Source organism: Sus scrofa, chromosome 3 (assembly GCF_000003025.6).
Source record: "Sus scrofa isolate TJ Tabasco breed Duroc chromosome 3, Sscrofa11.1, whole genome shotgun sequence".
Lineage (NCBI taxonomy): Eukaryota > Metazoa > Chordata > Mammalia > Artiodactyla > Suidae > Sus > Sus scrofa.
This window is the reverse complement of record NC_010445.4, coordinates 9,528,569-9,542,636: the sequence shown is the minus strand read 5'-3', so window position 1 is coordinate 9,542,636 and position 14,068 is coordinate 9,528,569. Positions and strand designations below refer to the sequence as shown.

At 51.5% G+C, this 14,068-nt stretch overlaps 1 protein-coding gene across 6 annotated transcripts in view; it reads right to left on the bottom strand.

The window, feature by feature from the left end:
- CUX1 (cut like homeobox 1) overlaps positions 1 to 14,068 on the bottom strand; it is a 352,855-nt gene that overhangs the window by 127,363 nt on the left and 211,424 nt on the right. For all 6 annotated transcript variants that reach the window (XM_021086269.1, XM_021086267.1, XM_021086270.1 and 3 more), the window contains exons 5-8: positions 12,988 to 13,125; positions 9,248 to 9,371; positions 4,118 to 4,194; positions 2,599 to 2,665 (exon numbers count right to left, since the gene is read on the bottom strand). In XM_021086269.1, coding sequence (XP_020941928.1) covers positions 2,599 to 2,665; positions 4,118 to 4,194; positions 9,248 to 9,371; positions 12,988 to 13,125 — 406 coding nt within the window. The remainder of the gene's footprint in view (positions 1 to 2,598; positions 2,666 to 4,117; positions 4,195 to 9,247; positions 9,372 to 12,987; positions 13,126 to 14,068) is intronic.

The following is a 14,068-nucleotide window of genomic DNA, read 5'->3' as shown; positions in this document are numbered from 1 at the left end:
CCCCGGTGTGCACGCGGGGAGCGCAGCCGGAGACCCCAGCTTCTGGAAGCTGAGCTTTGGTGACAATCACCGAGCAGCGGCTTTCAAAATGGTTTTTGACTGAGAGCCACAGAAGAACTTCACTTTACATTGTAGCCCAATAACTCTACATTCTTAGATTATACACATAATCTACACAAAAGCATCACAAATCAATACCTAACTTTACTATGGGCCGGGAGCCATGACCCTTTCTGTTCTATTCTGTTCCGTTTTATATTCTATTTATCATCCAACCAGCCAGTCGCCACCCACTAAGCTGAATTCACGATTGTGACTCAGTTTGAAAACCGTGGGTTTTTTGTTTTTTTTTTTTTTGTCTTTTTAGGGCCGCAACCATGTCATATGGAGGTTCCCAAGCTAGGGGTCGAATCGGAGCTACAGCTTCCAGCCTACACCACAGCCATAGCAACACGGGATCCGAGCCGTGTCTGTAACCTACACCACAGCTCACGGCAACACTGGACCCTTAACCCACTGAGCAAGGCCAGGGGTTGACCTGCATCCTCATGGGTGCTAGTCTGGTTCATTAACCACTGAGCCACAACGGGAACTCTGAAAACCATGGATTTAGAGATTGGCTGCACAAAAGTTTTTTTTTTTCCTGGTGTGTTTTTTAATCATTACTTTAAGAAAACAACACTATATGCTTTGTGGATTATAAAAGTAACCCAGGGCCACTGCAGAAACTGGGAAAGACAAAAGCACAGTGAGGACAGCGGACCTCACACGTGACTGCCACCAGCCCGGGGTCCCCCCGGTCTCCTTTCACACGATACATGTCAGGGGGAGAGTTTTTTTTGAAGTGACTAATAAAGCAAACTTTGGTTGACTGTAGATACGCAAGATTTATCTACGCCTTCTAGAAAGAGTTGTGGTTTCACACAAATGAATTAACAAAATGAGTGAAATAATTCAACACATCACCACCAAAGTCACCATGCCGTTTGTCAGCAAGTAAGATGATGTGGCTAAGCGTGAATGCATCAGGAATTAGCACATCATCTTCAGATCAAACCATTTCAGAAAAGAAATGCTACAAACTAAGGCCGGAGCTAGGTCTCAGATTAGAAATATTATAATTTTTAAAAATCGAACTTACCAAGAAAGACAACCTACATAGTAGAATAAAGTCCAGGCAGAGATAACTGAAAAACAAGGCTGAGAGGCAGGCAGGAGAGGAGGGGCCAGACATGGACATGGACACGGAGGAGCACCAAGGTGACAGCAGTTGGTGTGGTACCTCGGAGGGCACATTTGGGGGTGAGGAACTCTCAGGCTTTGGGTTCGAGGGTGGAGGGGGGCAGAGACGCACGCTTGCCAGCCCATCGACAGTGATGCCCGAGGTCAAAGGGGTTAATGCCAGAACTGCGAGCCTTCCCACAATCATTTTAGCGGTTCCGGTACCTTAGCACCTGCTCATTATGTACCACCTGAAGTCTGGTACATATGGCCTGCTGGGTTCCAGTGGGCTTACATATGTCAGGGAGTCAGCCGGAGTCACCGAGACTGACAGCGACAGTTTAGTCTCTGAACAGAAGGGCTGTGCTCATGAGCAAAACTGGTTCTGACCACCAGGCCTGGGTAGCTAGGTTCACAGGTTCTTGAGCTGCTGAAGCACCCACAGCAAAGGTCAGTCCCCCCCCCCCCCGCTGCCCACCTGTGCCCTGAGAGCAGCTGGCCCAGAAGCAACCTCACAGGCATGGGTCAGGGTGATGGGACAGAGTGATGCCAAGTACCAGGGCCTCCACGGAGCAGGAGCTGGGTAGGAGGGCGGGCAAACCAGAGCCCCCCCCCCCAAGGCGCTTCTTACTGGAATTGGGAGCCCGAGGCACAGCTATTGGGGAGGGAGCAGGGACATGGGTTTCCATGGGGGGGGGGTGGGAGGAACCTCCCAGGACAGGGAAAAGCTGGTGACACTCCAGCCTGGCATTGCCGGGGAACAGTCTGCTGCTGTTTCTTCCTGGAGGTCTGCGTGGAGGGTGGGCTGGCGGCAGGGCGCCGGGACCGGATGGCGACTTCTGCCCAGAGCCCTGAGTGATGCACTTGCCCAAAGACGCAGGCTCCCTTTGTGTGTGTGTGTGTGTCTGCACACGGACGCCCAGCACTATGGGGTGCGATCTGAACAAAGAGACGTGTGTGCGGATGAAGGCCAGGCACAGGTAAGAGGTGATGTGACTGGCACAGACCAGGCTGCCCACGACATCCCAAGTAGCCCATCTCCTCTAAGCTGACGTCCCCAAGCTTTCTTAGAAAAAGGCACAGTGGGGACCAGGCTTCCCGATCATTAAGGAACAAAGGTTCAGCTAGAAGGATGGTTCTGAGGCATCAGATAGAGCTCCCTGGCACATCTTGGGGTTCAAACGGATGCAAGCGAGTCACGGGATCGACCCCCTCCTCCTCGCAGCAGCTCAGAGGCTGAGCACCTTCTCAACCCTGTGCTGCTTCGCAAAGCCAAGCGACAGCAGGGCGGGGGGGGGGGGGATCTTTTGCGGATGAGCAAAATTGGTGACACCTGAGCAAATGCGGGCAGACGGAGGGCGCCAGGCCGAGACTTACTTGGCAGTAATTTCTTCATCATATTTGGTTTTCAGGTCAAATAATTCTGTTCGAGTTTTTTCCAGGGCTGAAAGGCAGAGGACATAAAACCAGCAGATAAGAACTAATTGTTCAAATTAAATCCGAAGGCAAAAGTATACGCATAAAATATTCTCACTTCAAAGGGGGCAACGGTCACAAACATTTCCACCGAATGGAACAGAGAAATCCCTTCCCCGGCCCCCTCGCCTCATCCGGGCTACCTTTTCCAAGATAACCACTGCTCCTAGTTCAGTGTGTAGATTTCCTGCTTTTAAATACATTTTACGACTCAAAGATAGGTCTGTACGTATTTGCATATATATATGGAAGTGTATTATATATGCAAGTATTTTTTTCACCCCATAGAAATAGGGTGATACAAATACCTTCTGAGGTTAGCCACTCTCCCTTAGCAGGAGCATGGAAATTGCTCCATGTTGGGACAGTGGCCACAACAATGACCATCTAGCCGTCCTACAGGGCTTGCCGCATGCCTGGCACTTCAGGGTACCTAGAAGGGGAGGCGCTGGGTAAGGAGCTCAGACAGTCCAGCTTTGGATAAATGCCGCCCAGCAGGCCTCCCAAGAGGCGGTTTGCACTCCCATCAATATGAAGACTGGGGCTATTTTCCTGTCCTCGCACCAACAGTGGGTATTATCAATGCGAATTTTTTTTTTGACAGCCTGACAGGCAAAACAATTTTTCACTGGTATAATTAGCATTTACCTGCCTGTTCCAACTCACATTTTTTCATACGTGTGTCGGCTGCGTGCATTTCCTCTGCAGACTGCCTGTTCCTACCCTTACGCCCTCGTTCTCCTGGACTGGTTATCTATCTTCATTGACTGGGAGGTGATCCCGATGTTTTTTGGGACAGTGTTTGTCTGTGAATTCACTGTGATTATTTTCCCCCATTCTGTCATCTGTGTTTTATTCAGACTTGGATTCTGATGTCTGCTAATGTCTCCACCCCCCCATTTAAATTAAATGCACAGTGCCGTCTCCCTTTCAGCACACAAAAAAGCAAAGAGGCAAAAAGAACTTTAAAGACGTGATGAAAACTTCGGGGTAACCTTTTTTTGGTATCTTTCAAGTTTTAAAGGTCTGCTATTACTGTTCTCCTTAACTTCACAGGGTAGAAATAAGGCTCCCCCTCCCGCCCATTATTCCTCCAAAAGAGATGTCAGCCCTTGACAGTCTGGTGATTTCGACGGGTTTGTTGGGAAGAGAGCAGGAAGAAAGGAAGGCGTGTGGCAGTGATGCAAATGGGACTCAGAGCCTCCCACCTCGACACGACTGACTCAGTGGGGGTGACTCATGCAGTCGAGGTGGGGAAGAGGGAAGCTGGGCGGGGGGGGCTCCGAGGCATGCTGGGGCGCCCCCCCAACTCCAGAGCGACAGGTGTCAAGAGGGGACCCAGGGGGGACTGGGAGATGGAGCAAACCCGCCCACGTCAGCCTTGCCTGCGGCGGCTGGACTAACAGGCAGAAGGGCACACCTGTTTGCAGAGTCTGAACTTTATGCTCGGCTTCTTCCAGCTTTGAGGTGGTGGACATTTGGGTCTCTTGTAGCTTTCTGAAAAGGAAGAGGAAAAAGCTGGACTCGTCATCTTGTTTCCCAACTCAAAACATCCTGTGTGTGGGAGCCACAGCGATGAGCTGGGACCCACGGAGCTGACGGCAGGTGCACGGCTGGGTACCACTCATAATGCCATGAGCCCGGATCTTTCATGCTGGCCTCTGCGCCCTCACACCACATGAGGGGAAGTGGGATCCCGTGGGACTGGACGTAAGGCAACTGATATAGGTTATCCTAAATGTAGCTTGTTCTTGAAATGCCAGATATTTAAAAAAAAAAAAAAAAAAAAAAAAGGAAAATCATCATCACACACTCATTGTTTTCTGAAGGGAGCCCAAGAAGAAGGACACATTTACATTTTGCTGACACAGTGAAGGAAGGTGTTGAAATAAAGGGTGTACTAAGGAGATGTGACAGCTGTTCTGCTTCTGTTGGAATGGAATGCAAACGCCACTCTAATACCTAATGGGAACATTCGGATTGTTTTCAGCCACATTCCACGTATTTGTATTTCCCATGATCTCCAAATGAATTCCCTGGTCAATAAATGGCATTCCTTCCTCTTCATCTGCAGAAAAATCTCTAAAAATAAGTTTATTATTTTTACATCGTATGAATACAACACATGCTCTCACAAGAAGAAACCTGGGACCACAGAAAAGGAGGAAGGACGGTTTAAGATGTCCTGGGGAGTTCCCGTTGTGGTTCAGCAGGTTAAGGATCTGACTGGTATACATGAAGACTCAGGGTCAAACCCTGGCCTTTCTCAATGGGTGTTGCTCTGAGCTGTGGTGTAGGTGGCAGATGCGGCTTGGATTCCCCATTGCTGTGGCCGTGGTGTAGGCCGGCAGCTGCAGTTCCGACTCGACCCCTAGCCTGGGAACCTCCATATGTCGTGGGAGTGGCCCTGAAAGGACCAAAAAAAAAAAAAAAAAAGGTCATGGAGTTTCTGCGGTAGTGCAGTGGGTTAGGATCCGGGGTTGTCTCTGAGGCAGCACGGGTTTGATCCACAGCCCAGCACAGTGGGTTAAGGATCTGGCATTGTTGCAGCTGTGACTTGGATTCCATCCCTGGCCTGGGACTTCCATATGCCACATGTGTGGTGAGAAAACACACACACACACACACAAACCCAAATTTCCATCATCCATGGAAAAGTATTGCTCACATTTTCATGAATTTCACTTACAAAACTATTAAGTGCTCTGAGTTTAAAAACAAACAAAAACAAACACCACAAATATTCTAAAAGCATGGCAGCTAAAACGCCCGTCTCTTCCTTGGGGCTATTGCCACACGTCAGATCGCGTTCCTCCGCAGCTTTCCAGCATCTTCCTGTGTGTACGGAAATGCAATGTAATACACTGTAGTGTAATGTAAGACTCAGATGGGACAGTGCAACACTCCCGGGCCCTTTCTTTTAATATGAAAGGGGTCAGAGCACACTCTAGCCTCTTCAGCAGCTCTGGGCTTCGGGAACATTCTATACCAGTGTACACAGTTCTTCCTGACTCTTATTAAATAACTGACTTAACCAAGCCTCTACGACATGCAGACGGCAGACCATTTCTTCCCACTAAACAACTCCACAGTGACCATTATGTAGGTATTGTTGCATAATTCCTTTTCTTTCTTTTTTTTTTTTTTTTTGGTCTTTTTAGGGCTGCACTCGTGGCATATGGAGGTTCCCAGGCTAGGGGTCTGATCGGAGTTGTGGCTGCCGGCCTACACCACAGCCACGGCAACGCCAGATCCAAGCCATGTCAGCTCACAGCAATGCCGGATCCTCAACCCAAGGAGCGAGGCCAGGGATCGAACCTGCGGCCTCATGGATGCTAGCGGGGAGTGTTTCCGCTGAGCCATGATGGGAACTTCAATTACATAATTCTGAGAGTGAATCTGCTGGATAAAATTCTAATAGAGGGATTACGATGATCAAAGGGCACAGGCAATTTGTTTGTTTTGTTTGATAGATATTGAGAAACTTTCCAACGAAAACCCAATTTAAACTCTTGCCAACAGCGTTTGAGAGCGTCTACCGTGCCAACACTGGGTAAAATGAAACTGAATTTTATTGCTGCGCGAAGCTGAGCAGCTCTTTGTATGAACTCTCTGCTCATCTCCTTTGCCCATTTTTTGGTAACACTGGTCTTTTTCTTACTAATTTGTAAGAGCTCTTTGTTTATAAAGAAAATTAGCCCTTTTTTCTTATGTGGTGCAAAGATTTCTTCCCAGGTTCTTGATGGTTGAAAAATGTTGTTCACTGCTACTTGTTTTTAAAAGTCGGTGTTACATTTTAGGCAGTCATATTCATGTGATGTTTCTTTTAGGCCTAGAAGGAGCTCCCCATTCCAAAATTACTAAAAGCAGGAGTTCCCATCGTGGCTCAGCGGAAACGAATCTAGTAACTGTGAGGGGATCCCTGGCCTCGATCAGCAGGTTAAGGATCCGGAGTTGCTGTGAGCTGTGGTGTAGATTGCAGATGTGGCTCGGATCCCACACGGCTGTGGCTGTGGTGTAGGCCGGTGGCTACAACGCTGATTCCACCCCTAGGCTGGGAACCTCCATGTGACGTGGCCCGAAAGAGCAGAAAACAAACCGAAAAACAAAAAACAAACCTAAAAACAAAATATTTGTCTACATTTTTTCCCATATGTACATGACTTAATTATTAATATTTAAATCCTAAATCCATTTCAATTTTTTTGTTGTGAAGAGGCAAAAAATCTAGCTTTACTCCCTGCCCTCAGTGGTCAGTCAGTTTTTTGCATCATTTAATATAAGTATCCCTTTTACCTAATTTGAAAAAGTCAACTTAGAAATATTAAATTCCCATGTGAATTTTTTTTTTTTTTTTTTTTTTTTTTTTTTGTCTTTTTGCCTTTTCTAGGTCTGCTTCCTGTGGCATATGGAGGTTCCCAGGCTAGGGGTCTAATCAGAGCTGTAGCCACCAGCCTACACCAGAGCCACAGCAACACGGGATCCGAGCCAAGTCTATGACCTACACCACAGCTCATGGCAACGCCGGATCCTTAACCCACTGAGCAAGGGCAGGGACCAAACCTGCAACCTCATGGTTCCTAGTCGGATTCGTTAACTGCTGCGCCACGATGGGAACTCCCCATATGAATGTATTTCCGCACTCCTGTAATGCGTGAATTGGCGCTATGCAGATGTAATCATTGCGTATATAACTGTGTGTCCTGCATACGATGTCAGATACATTTTGGGTGTTATGACAAACTTGACATCACTATTATTTTAAGGGCTGCATAATGTCCCATTTAAGGATGGCCTCTTGCACGTACCCACCTCTTGCTGGCAGGGCCTTTTGACGCTTCCATTCGCCCCTCCCCCCAGGGATCAAGAACGTGGTCAGTCATCTCTTGGGCACAGAGTGCTTTCCTAGGACATGGATTCAGGGCCAGTTCCATATCTGCTGGGTAGGAGCCCACTCATCCTCAGAGCCCTGACTCTCTCGCTCCCCTCCTTCCTGGGGGCTGTGCCCAGCCCTGTTCTCCCAGAAGCTTGGGTGCTGTGTCCCCTGCAGAGCTGGGCTGGCCTCTGAGGGGCTGGCTTTGGTCCTGCAGCAAGGATGCTGGAAGGCCAAACCTGAGCGCAAAGGGAGGCCAGGGTGCGGTGGTGGGTCACGCTGTGTCCCCGCCTCTGGGCGCTTGTCTGGGAAGGTATGGGCAGGTACCTACTCTGAGGCCTGGCCTCTCCATCTTTAAAATGGGATCGGCTACTCTGCAGGTCTGTCCTGGGCACCCAGTGAGACAACGTTTCTAGAGGGCCTGGCCATGGAACGTTGTGGGGGTGAGAGGGAGGGCGCACATTCTTTTCTCGGCAAAGCCAGCTTTAGGGTGCCCCAGAGAGGCCTTGCTGGTGCCCGCGAGCCCCATGGAGCCCACCTCCTAGAAGCCTAAGCAGCCGCACTCCGAGTCAGCAGGAAACAACCTCACAACCCCATCACCAGGCCTGCCTCTCCCCTGCAACCAGACATTTAGTGCCTCTCCTTAATGGACTCACACATTTCTTCCCGACGCGGTTAAAATTTTAAAACTTGCCTTCAGCGGAGGCCTGAGAAAACTGACTTATGCAATTTGAATTGGAAAGTTCAAGAGTCCTTATGGTTTTTACTAGAAACCTTTTATTAAATCGTCACAAATTGTGATAAGGTTTGGGTGCAGCGGGCTGTCGGAACCTAACAACTCAGGGCACCTGGCTGATGCACTAACATAGTTTACTGATACCAACTCCTTGATGTATGAAGCACTGTGAGGTAATGAAAAGAGGCAAAAGACAAAAAGTAAAATCAAAAACAAAAACAAGATATTATGTGTGTGTGAGATGTGAAATATAAAAATTCACTTAAGAAGGTAAGCAGGAGCTGGGCATCGCCCGGGGCTCCTCAGAAAGGACTCGCAGAAGACGGTCTTGCCCTCCCCCCCGCCCATCACAAGCTCTCTGCCAACCACACAGGTTTTGTGCTCGAGCCCCAGGCCCACGCGGCCCTGACTGACACGCCCTTGAACCACCTGACACCACCCACCAAAGGGAAAAGACGGGCACATTTCACTCAAGGTCATCTCACAAATCACAGAACAAAGGACGCTTTGTTTTTCAAACAAAATTGTGACTTAGTTGGCGTTTTGGGAGTGCTGGGATGCAGGTTTGATCCCCGGCCTGGCACAGGGGGTTAAGGATCTGGTGTTGCCGCACCTGCGGCTCAGATCTGCTCCCTGGCCCGGGAACTCCACATGCTGTGCGGCAGCCAAAGCAGAAAAGAAAACAAGAAAACAAAAAACTGCCTCAGAGCCCCTAGGATTTTGGTTTCCAGCCTGGGCTCATTCATTTCGCAGGTCCATTTCAGAAACCTGTGTCGTGATGCCAAGTGCACAAGTAGAACGCTACATCCGTACGTCAGTGCGTGAACGCTACGTCAGTGCGTCAGAGCGTGTGCTACGTCAGTACGTCTGGGTGTGAACACTGCGCCGGCGCGTGCGCTGTGTCAGTACGTCAGGGCGTGCAGGCCTCAACGCGTGCTCACCTCTCTTTCTCGGCAAAATCATTTTGTAACTTTTGTTCCTTTTCGAGAGCTATGGTCTCTGCTTGGTTCTTCAGAGTCTGTTCATATTCTCGGATTTTCTCTTTAAGTGCTTTTATCGTAACCTCTGCAGAAGGGGGAAAAAAAAAACCTCCAGTAAGAGAAGCGTGGTTCCATGCGGCTGTATATATTGGGCTTTCTAACTTAGGAGGATCGGTGTGTTTCAAACTTTAGCTTTTTCAACTCTGGCACAAAATCAATGGTTACGAGTCCCTTCGGAGACCTTTTACTCCCTAAATGTTAAATTGAACTTTAAACATTTAGGTTGAGGAGAATCAATGGATTTTGCTGGGCAGAAGAACTATGTCTCTCTAATACAACTTAAGAAAAAGGGGGGGGGATCAATGGTAAAATATAATATCATCTTATTGATGAGTCCTAAATTAGTCCTCTACCGAGGGAAGATTAATAACGATTCCGTGTGGGTTTAAGTACTTTTTTTTACAAAGAAAACAGCTCAGAATTTGCAGTTTAGAAGAAGCCTAAAGACACCCCCGGCTGTGGGCTGTAGGAACAGGGCGCACACCTCCTCGGGCGGAAGGGACCAGTCCTGGGGCTTGGGTGCCAACAGCCCCCTCCACCCAGGCCAGAGCCTGGTGGATCTGGGCTATGTGTGCACAGCCGATGACGTGGGGCCCTGCGGAGCCTCGTCTCAGGGAGGGTGGGTGCCAGAGGCGTGGGTAGCAGGGGTGTGTGAAGAAGCCCTGCAGTGCCTGGTCCTCAGGACCCAGGGGCCCTCTGGGGCAGGGTTGTCCCTGGAAAACCCAGGCCCCACCATTACCACGGAGTTCATGTTTACAGCTTCCATGACCCAAAGAGGGACTACCAGAGCAGATGCAATGAACAGAGCAGGGTCCTAACTCAGACCCGTGGGTGGCTCTGGGGCAGGACTGCTCTCCCCTTTCCCCCTCAGAGATACACCCCACCCCACCCTATGATGCAGGCTGCTGCCCTGGCAGCAACCGTGGTCTCAGCTCCGAGGAGATGGGAGCTCTCGGGGCGCCCAAGCTGCGGGGCCCAGATCCATGTGGTAGAAGGTGAGGCTGAGTTTCCCTGGGGGTCCCAGCCCCTGAGATGGGTGGGTGCTCAAGGAAGGGCTGAGCATGAATGAACAGGGATGCTGAGGCCAGCCTGTGCAGGGTGAGGCCTCCATGGGGTTGTGACAATGGGGCTCCAGGCTCACGCACCACTGGTTGCCAGGACTCTGCCCCAAGAGTGCCTGGACTGGCTGCCCTGGTTCCTTCGGGCTGGAGCGCACGCCCGTTTCTGCTCCCTGCGCTGCACAGACATGCTGCGAAGGCGGGTGCACGTCAGCCAGGCGCTCATACCCGCATGGCTTAGTGGAGAAAAGCTAAACGCTCTTTGGTTAAGACAGACAGTGGCCCTTTTCATTCAGTGGAACCAGAGAGCTCACCTAGGAGGAGCAGAGAGGGAATTAAGGCCATGACCCTGGCAGGGCGTTCAGGGAAGAAGGGGTTGTGCAGGGCCTGGAAGAAATGCTCTGTGACACAGGGTTAGTGACACACAGAGGATCACAGGGCCAAAGCTGGCCACGAGGGAACACTTTCACAGTGGACCCCGTGACAGGTCACCTCTGGAGACATTCTTTCTGGGCGATGGTCTACGCCACAAGCACGCAGCGTTTCTGCCTTTAACGATGGTCGGGAACCGCCTGGCCAGCCCCTGGACCCCAGCGCTCATTCCAATAGGCTTCTCACTGTGACCCATCTGTGTGCCTTCCATGGGAGTTTGGGGTCCCCTCCCTGGGGGTTCCCACTCTGTCTGATGGGACCTCTTTGCCCCCCTACCCCATTCTGCATGGGCTGGTCAGTGAGCCAAGGGCTCATCTGTCCTGGAGCCTCTGGCCCTCCTCCGGTGCCTGGGCCCAGGGTGGGGACACTGCCCTGGGCATGTCCCAGCCAGACCCCCTCTGTGAGCACCTGAGGGAGGTGGGCGGCGGGTCGGGGGGCACTGAGAGCTGTGTGCCAACTGGCTGTGCCTGTCCCCCCCCCTTACTCATCTTTAAAGGGGGGGATTAGAGCACATGATGAAGAAACCCCTGCCCTGTTTCAGCATTTTATCCATCCCCACTACAGCTGTGATGATTAAAACAAGTGACGTGCACACCGGCCCTTCCAAATTAAAATCATTTTTATACTGGGGAGTGAAGAGAGAAAAGTTGCATTTTTCTGGCAGTTGGTATCTGTAAAGACACCAATAAATAAAGAAAAGGATTGGGGGGAGGGCAATTTCTGGAAAAAACCCAGCAGTGCCCTGTTGGAGCAGCAGCTGCTTACTGAGTGTCGGGAACAGCGCTGGGTACCCGGCCCGCACCTCATTTAATCCGACCGGGTCAGGAGGAGAACCCCCTCATCCAAGAAAACGAGGCTTCCGCAACCTGAGACCTCCTGCTCCGGGCTGCACAGCGGAGTGGTGGCAGCCGAGGGGCCCGGCCCGGTCTGCCTGCCTCCGGAGCCCCTGCTCTCGAGTCCTGGGCTCTACCTTTCAGTAAAAAATGCCTGTCGGGCGAGGCCTTGGCGGGGAGGCGGCCCCATGCTCAGCTGCGGCCCCTGGCTGGGCAGCTGGCCCCCCGGGACACGGATGAGGCGGGAGGGGGAGGGCGATCACGTCCTCCCCGCGAAACCCAGTCAAACTGAGGGTCCCACCTTGCTCCCCAGCAGGACCACACTGTCGCTGGAGTCCCACAGGCTCGGTGCTCCCTGAGGGCCAGGACAAGGGGGCATCCTCAAGGAGGGAAGAGGCCTCAGGACTGGTGCCCTCAAGCCCAAGTCGGGTCCTGTGCTCGGACAGTCCCTCCTCGCCGGCCCACGTCTGAAGGTCTCAAAACTCAAAGATGCTTTCTAGAATCTTTATCAAGCAATTCCTTCTCGGGCCCTCAGGGGACGCCCCCAAGCCATGTGCTCTCCTTTCTGTCACCTTCCTCACCCACACCCCCAAACAAAAATAAACCGCCCCACTTCCGCCTGGACTTGGCTAAGGACCTGCCACGGCTGTCAGACGGGGCTGCGATTTTTCTCCAAGACAGGCAGCCACGGGGCTCCCGACCCGGACACGTGTGGATTTGAGGTGTGGGAGCGATTCCTTTGTTCTCCCCTGACAGGAAAAGCCAGGCAGTCTTTGCCTTCGCTCCTCGGTGATGTCTGGACAACCACACCAAGAGGCGGTTTTGTTTTCCTTCGTTAAAGGCGTAATGAACGGGTGACGCTGACAAGGACATCGAGGTGCTTAAGCGTGGGGACGTGGAGGCTGCGTCTCAGGCCTTAATGTATCGGCAGCAATTATTAAGTGGCTTACTGGCTGTGACCCTTTGATCATAAGCTGGCTCTGTGACAGGTGTCACCCGCAGGCAACGCATCAATCAGTCTTTTAAAAGACAGATCCTATCACATGATGATTCAGGAAGAATTTTAAAAGAGTCCTGATCCGTCTGTCGGGAGGGCCGTAAAAACAGGTGTAGTGATCGGGCAGCGGGAGAGGTTTCCTTCTCAATAGCTAAGCATTATTATTATCTCTTAATGACCCTGAGTCTCGCCCCACCCAGACTTTATGATGTAGGTGACAGTGAGAGCTAGTCCCAACAGTACGGGAGAGGCAACTTAAAAAAGGAAGAGAAAGAAAGAGAAGAAGAGAAAAAGCCAAGAACGAACGCATCTTCCACCAACCTTGATTTTTCACTTCAGCAAACTCTTTGTTGTATTCGTCCAGCGTTTCCCTAAGTTTCTGGTTCTCCGTTTCGATGTCGTGTAGGCGCTGTACCTTGAGTTGGAGCTGCTGCCCGAGGTCCAGAGCTGGTACGGGGTCTGCACGAGAGAGAAACACACGTCACCCCCATCTAGACAGACAAGCACCTTCCAGGCCTCATGGAGGCTCGGGGCAGGTCGCCCGGCTCCCAGGGAGTCAGCTCCCTGGGCCCCCGCGGCTGGCTGGACAGTGCTTTTTTCTGCGGCGCTAAGGGAGGATCATGCAGACCCACCGGGGTCGGTGGGAGTGGCCATGAGCTCCCTGGGATTTGCTCACTGCCCAGGCCTGTGTGACACTTGAAGGGTTTTTCATTCCCTGATCCGACTGGAAGAGATACACGTGGCGGCGCGGGGAGGAGCCTGGGAAAATCGCCCAGCACCTGCTTGGAGGCGGCAGCGAGTGGGAAGGAACCAAAGACCTCGAGTCACCAATAAATTTTATACCTGATACACCCAGAAAGCGCCCAGCCCTCACAGAGTACGTTTGTGGAGAGTCACGGAAGCAGAAAGCAGAGCTCAGAGAGGAGGGGTGATGCGGCCAGGTTTCAGCCTGGTCAGTGAGCAGAGAGAACTCAGGCCCAAGACTGTGAGATCCAGTGACAGTCCTTCCAACGAGGAAGGTCCTCCGAGGGGGTGGCCGCTCTAGGAGGATGCCCTATTCGGAGGGGACCACTTTCCATCACAGTCCTCCTTTGCTGATGGAGGACGCTCAGGAGAAAGTCAGGGCCCAGCAGGTGTTGGTCTGAGGACAGGAAAACCCCAGGTTTCTGCTCTCAGCAGTTCTGCCTTTCCCCAGCAGCACAGCGGGTGACCCAGTTGCTGGACCCATCCTGGGCCAGCAGGCCAGCCAGCCAGGAGGCCACCGCACTCCTGGTTATGGTACGAACAGCAGGAGAACAGCTTCTGGGCAGTTAGGAGGGGTCCTGCAGCCAATTCAATGTGCTATCCGCCAAAAGATTCACTTGCAAAAAAACTGGTATTGAACCTAAAATCGGAAACGTCA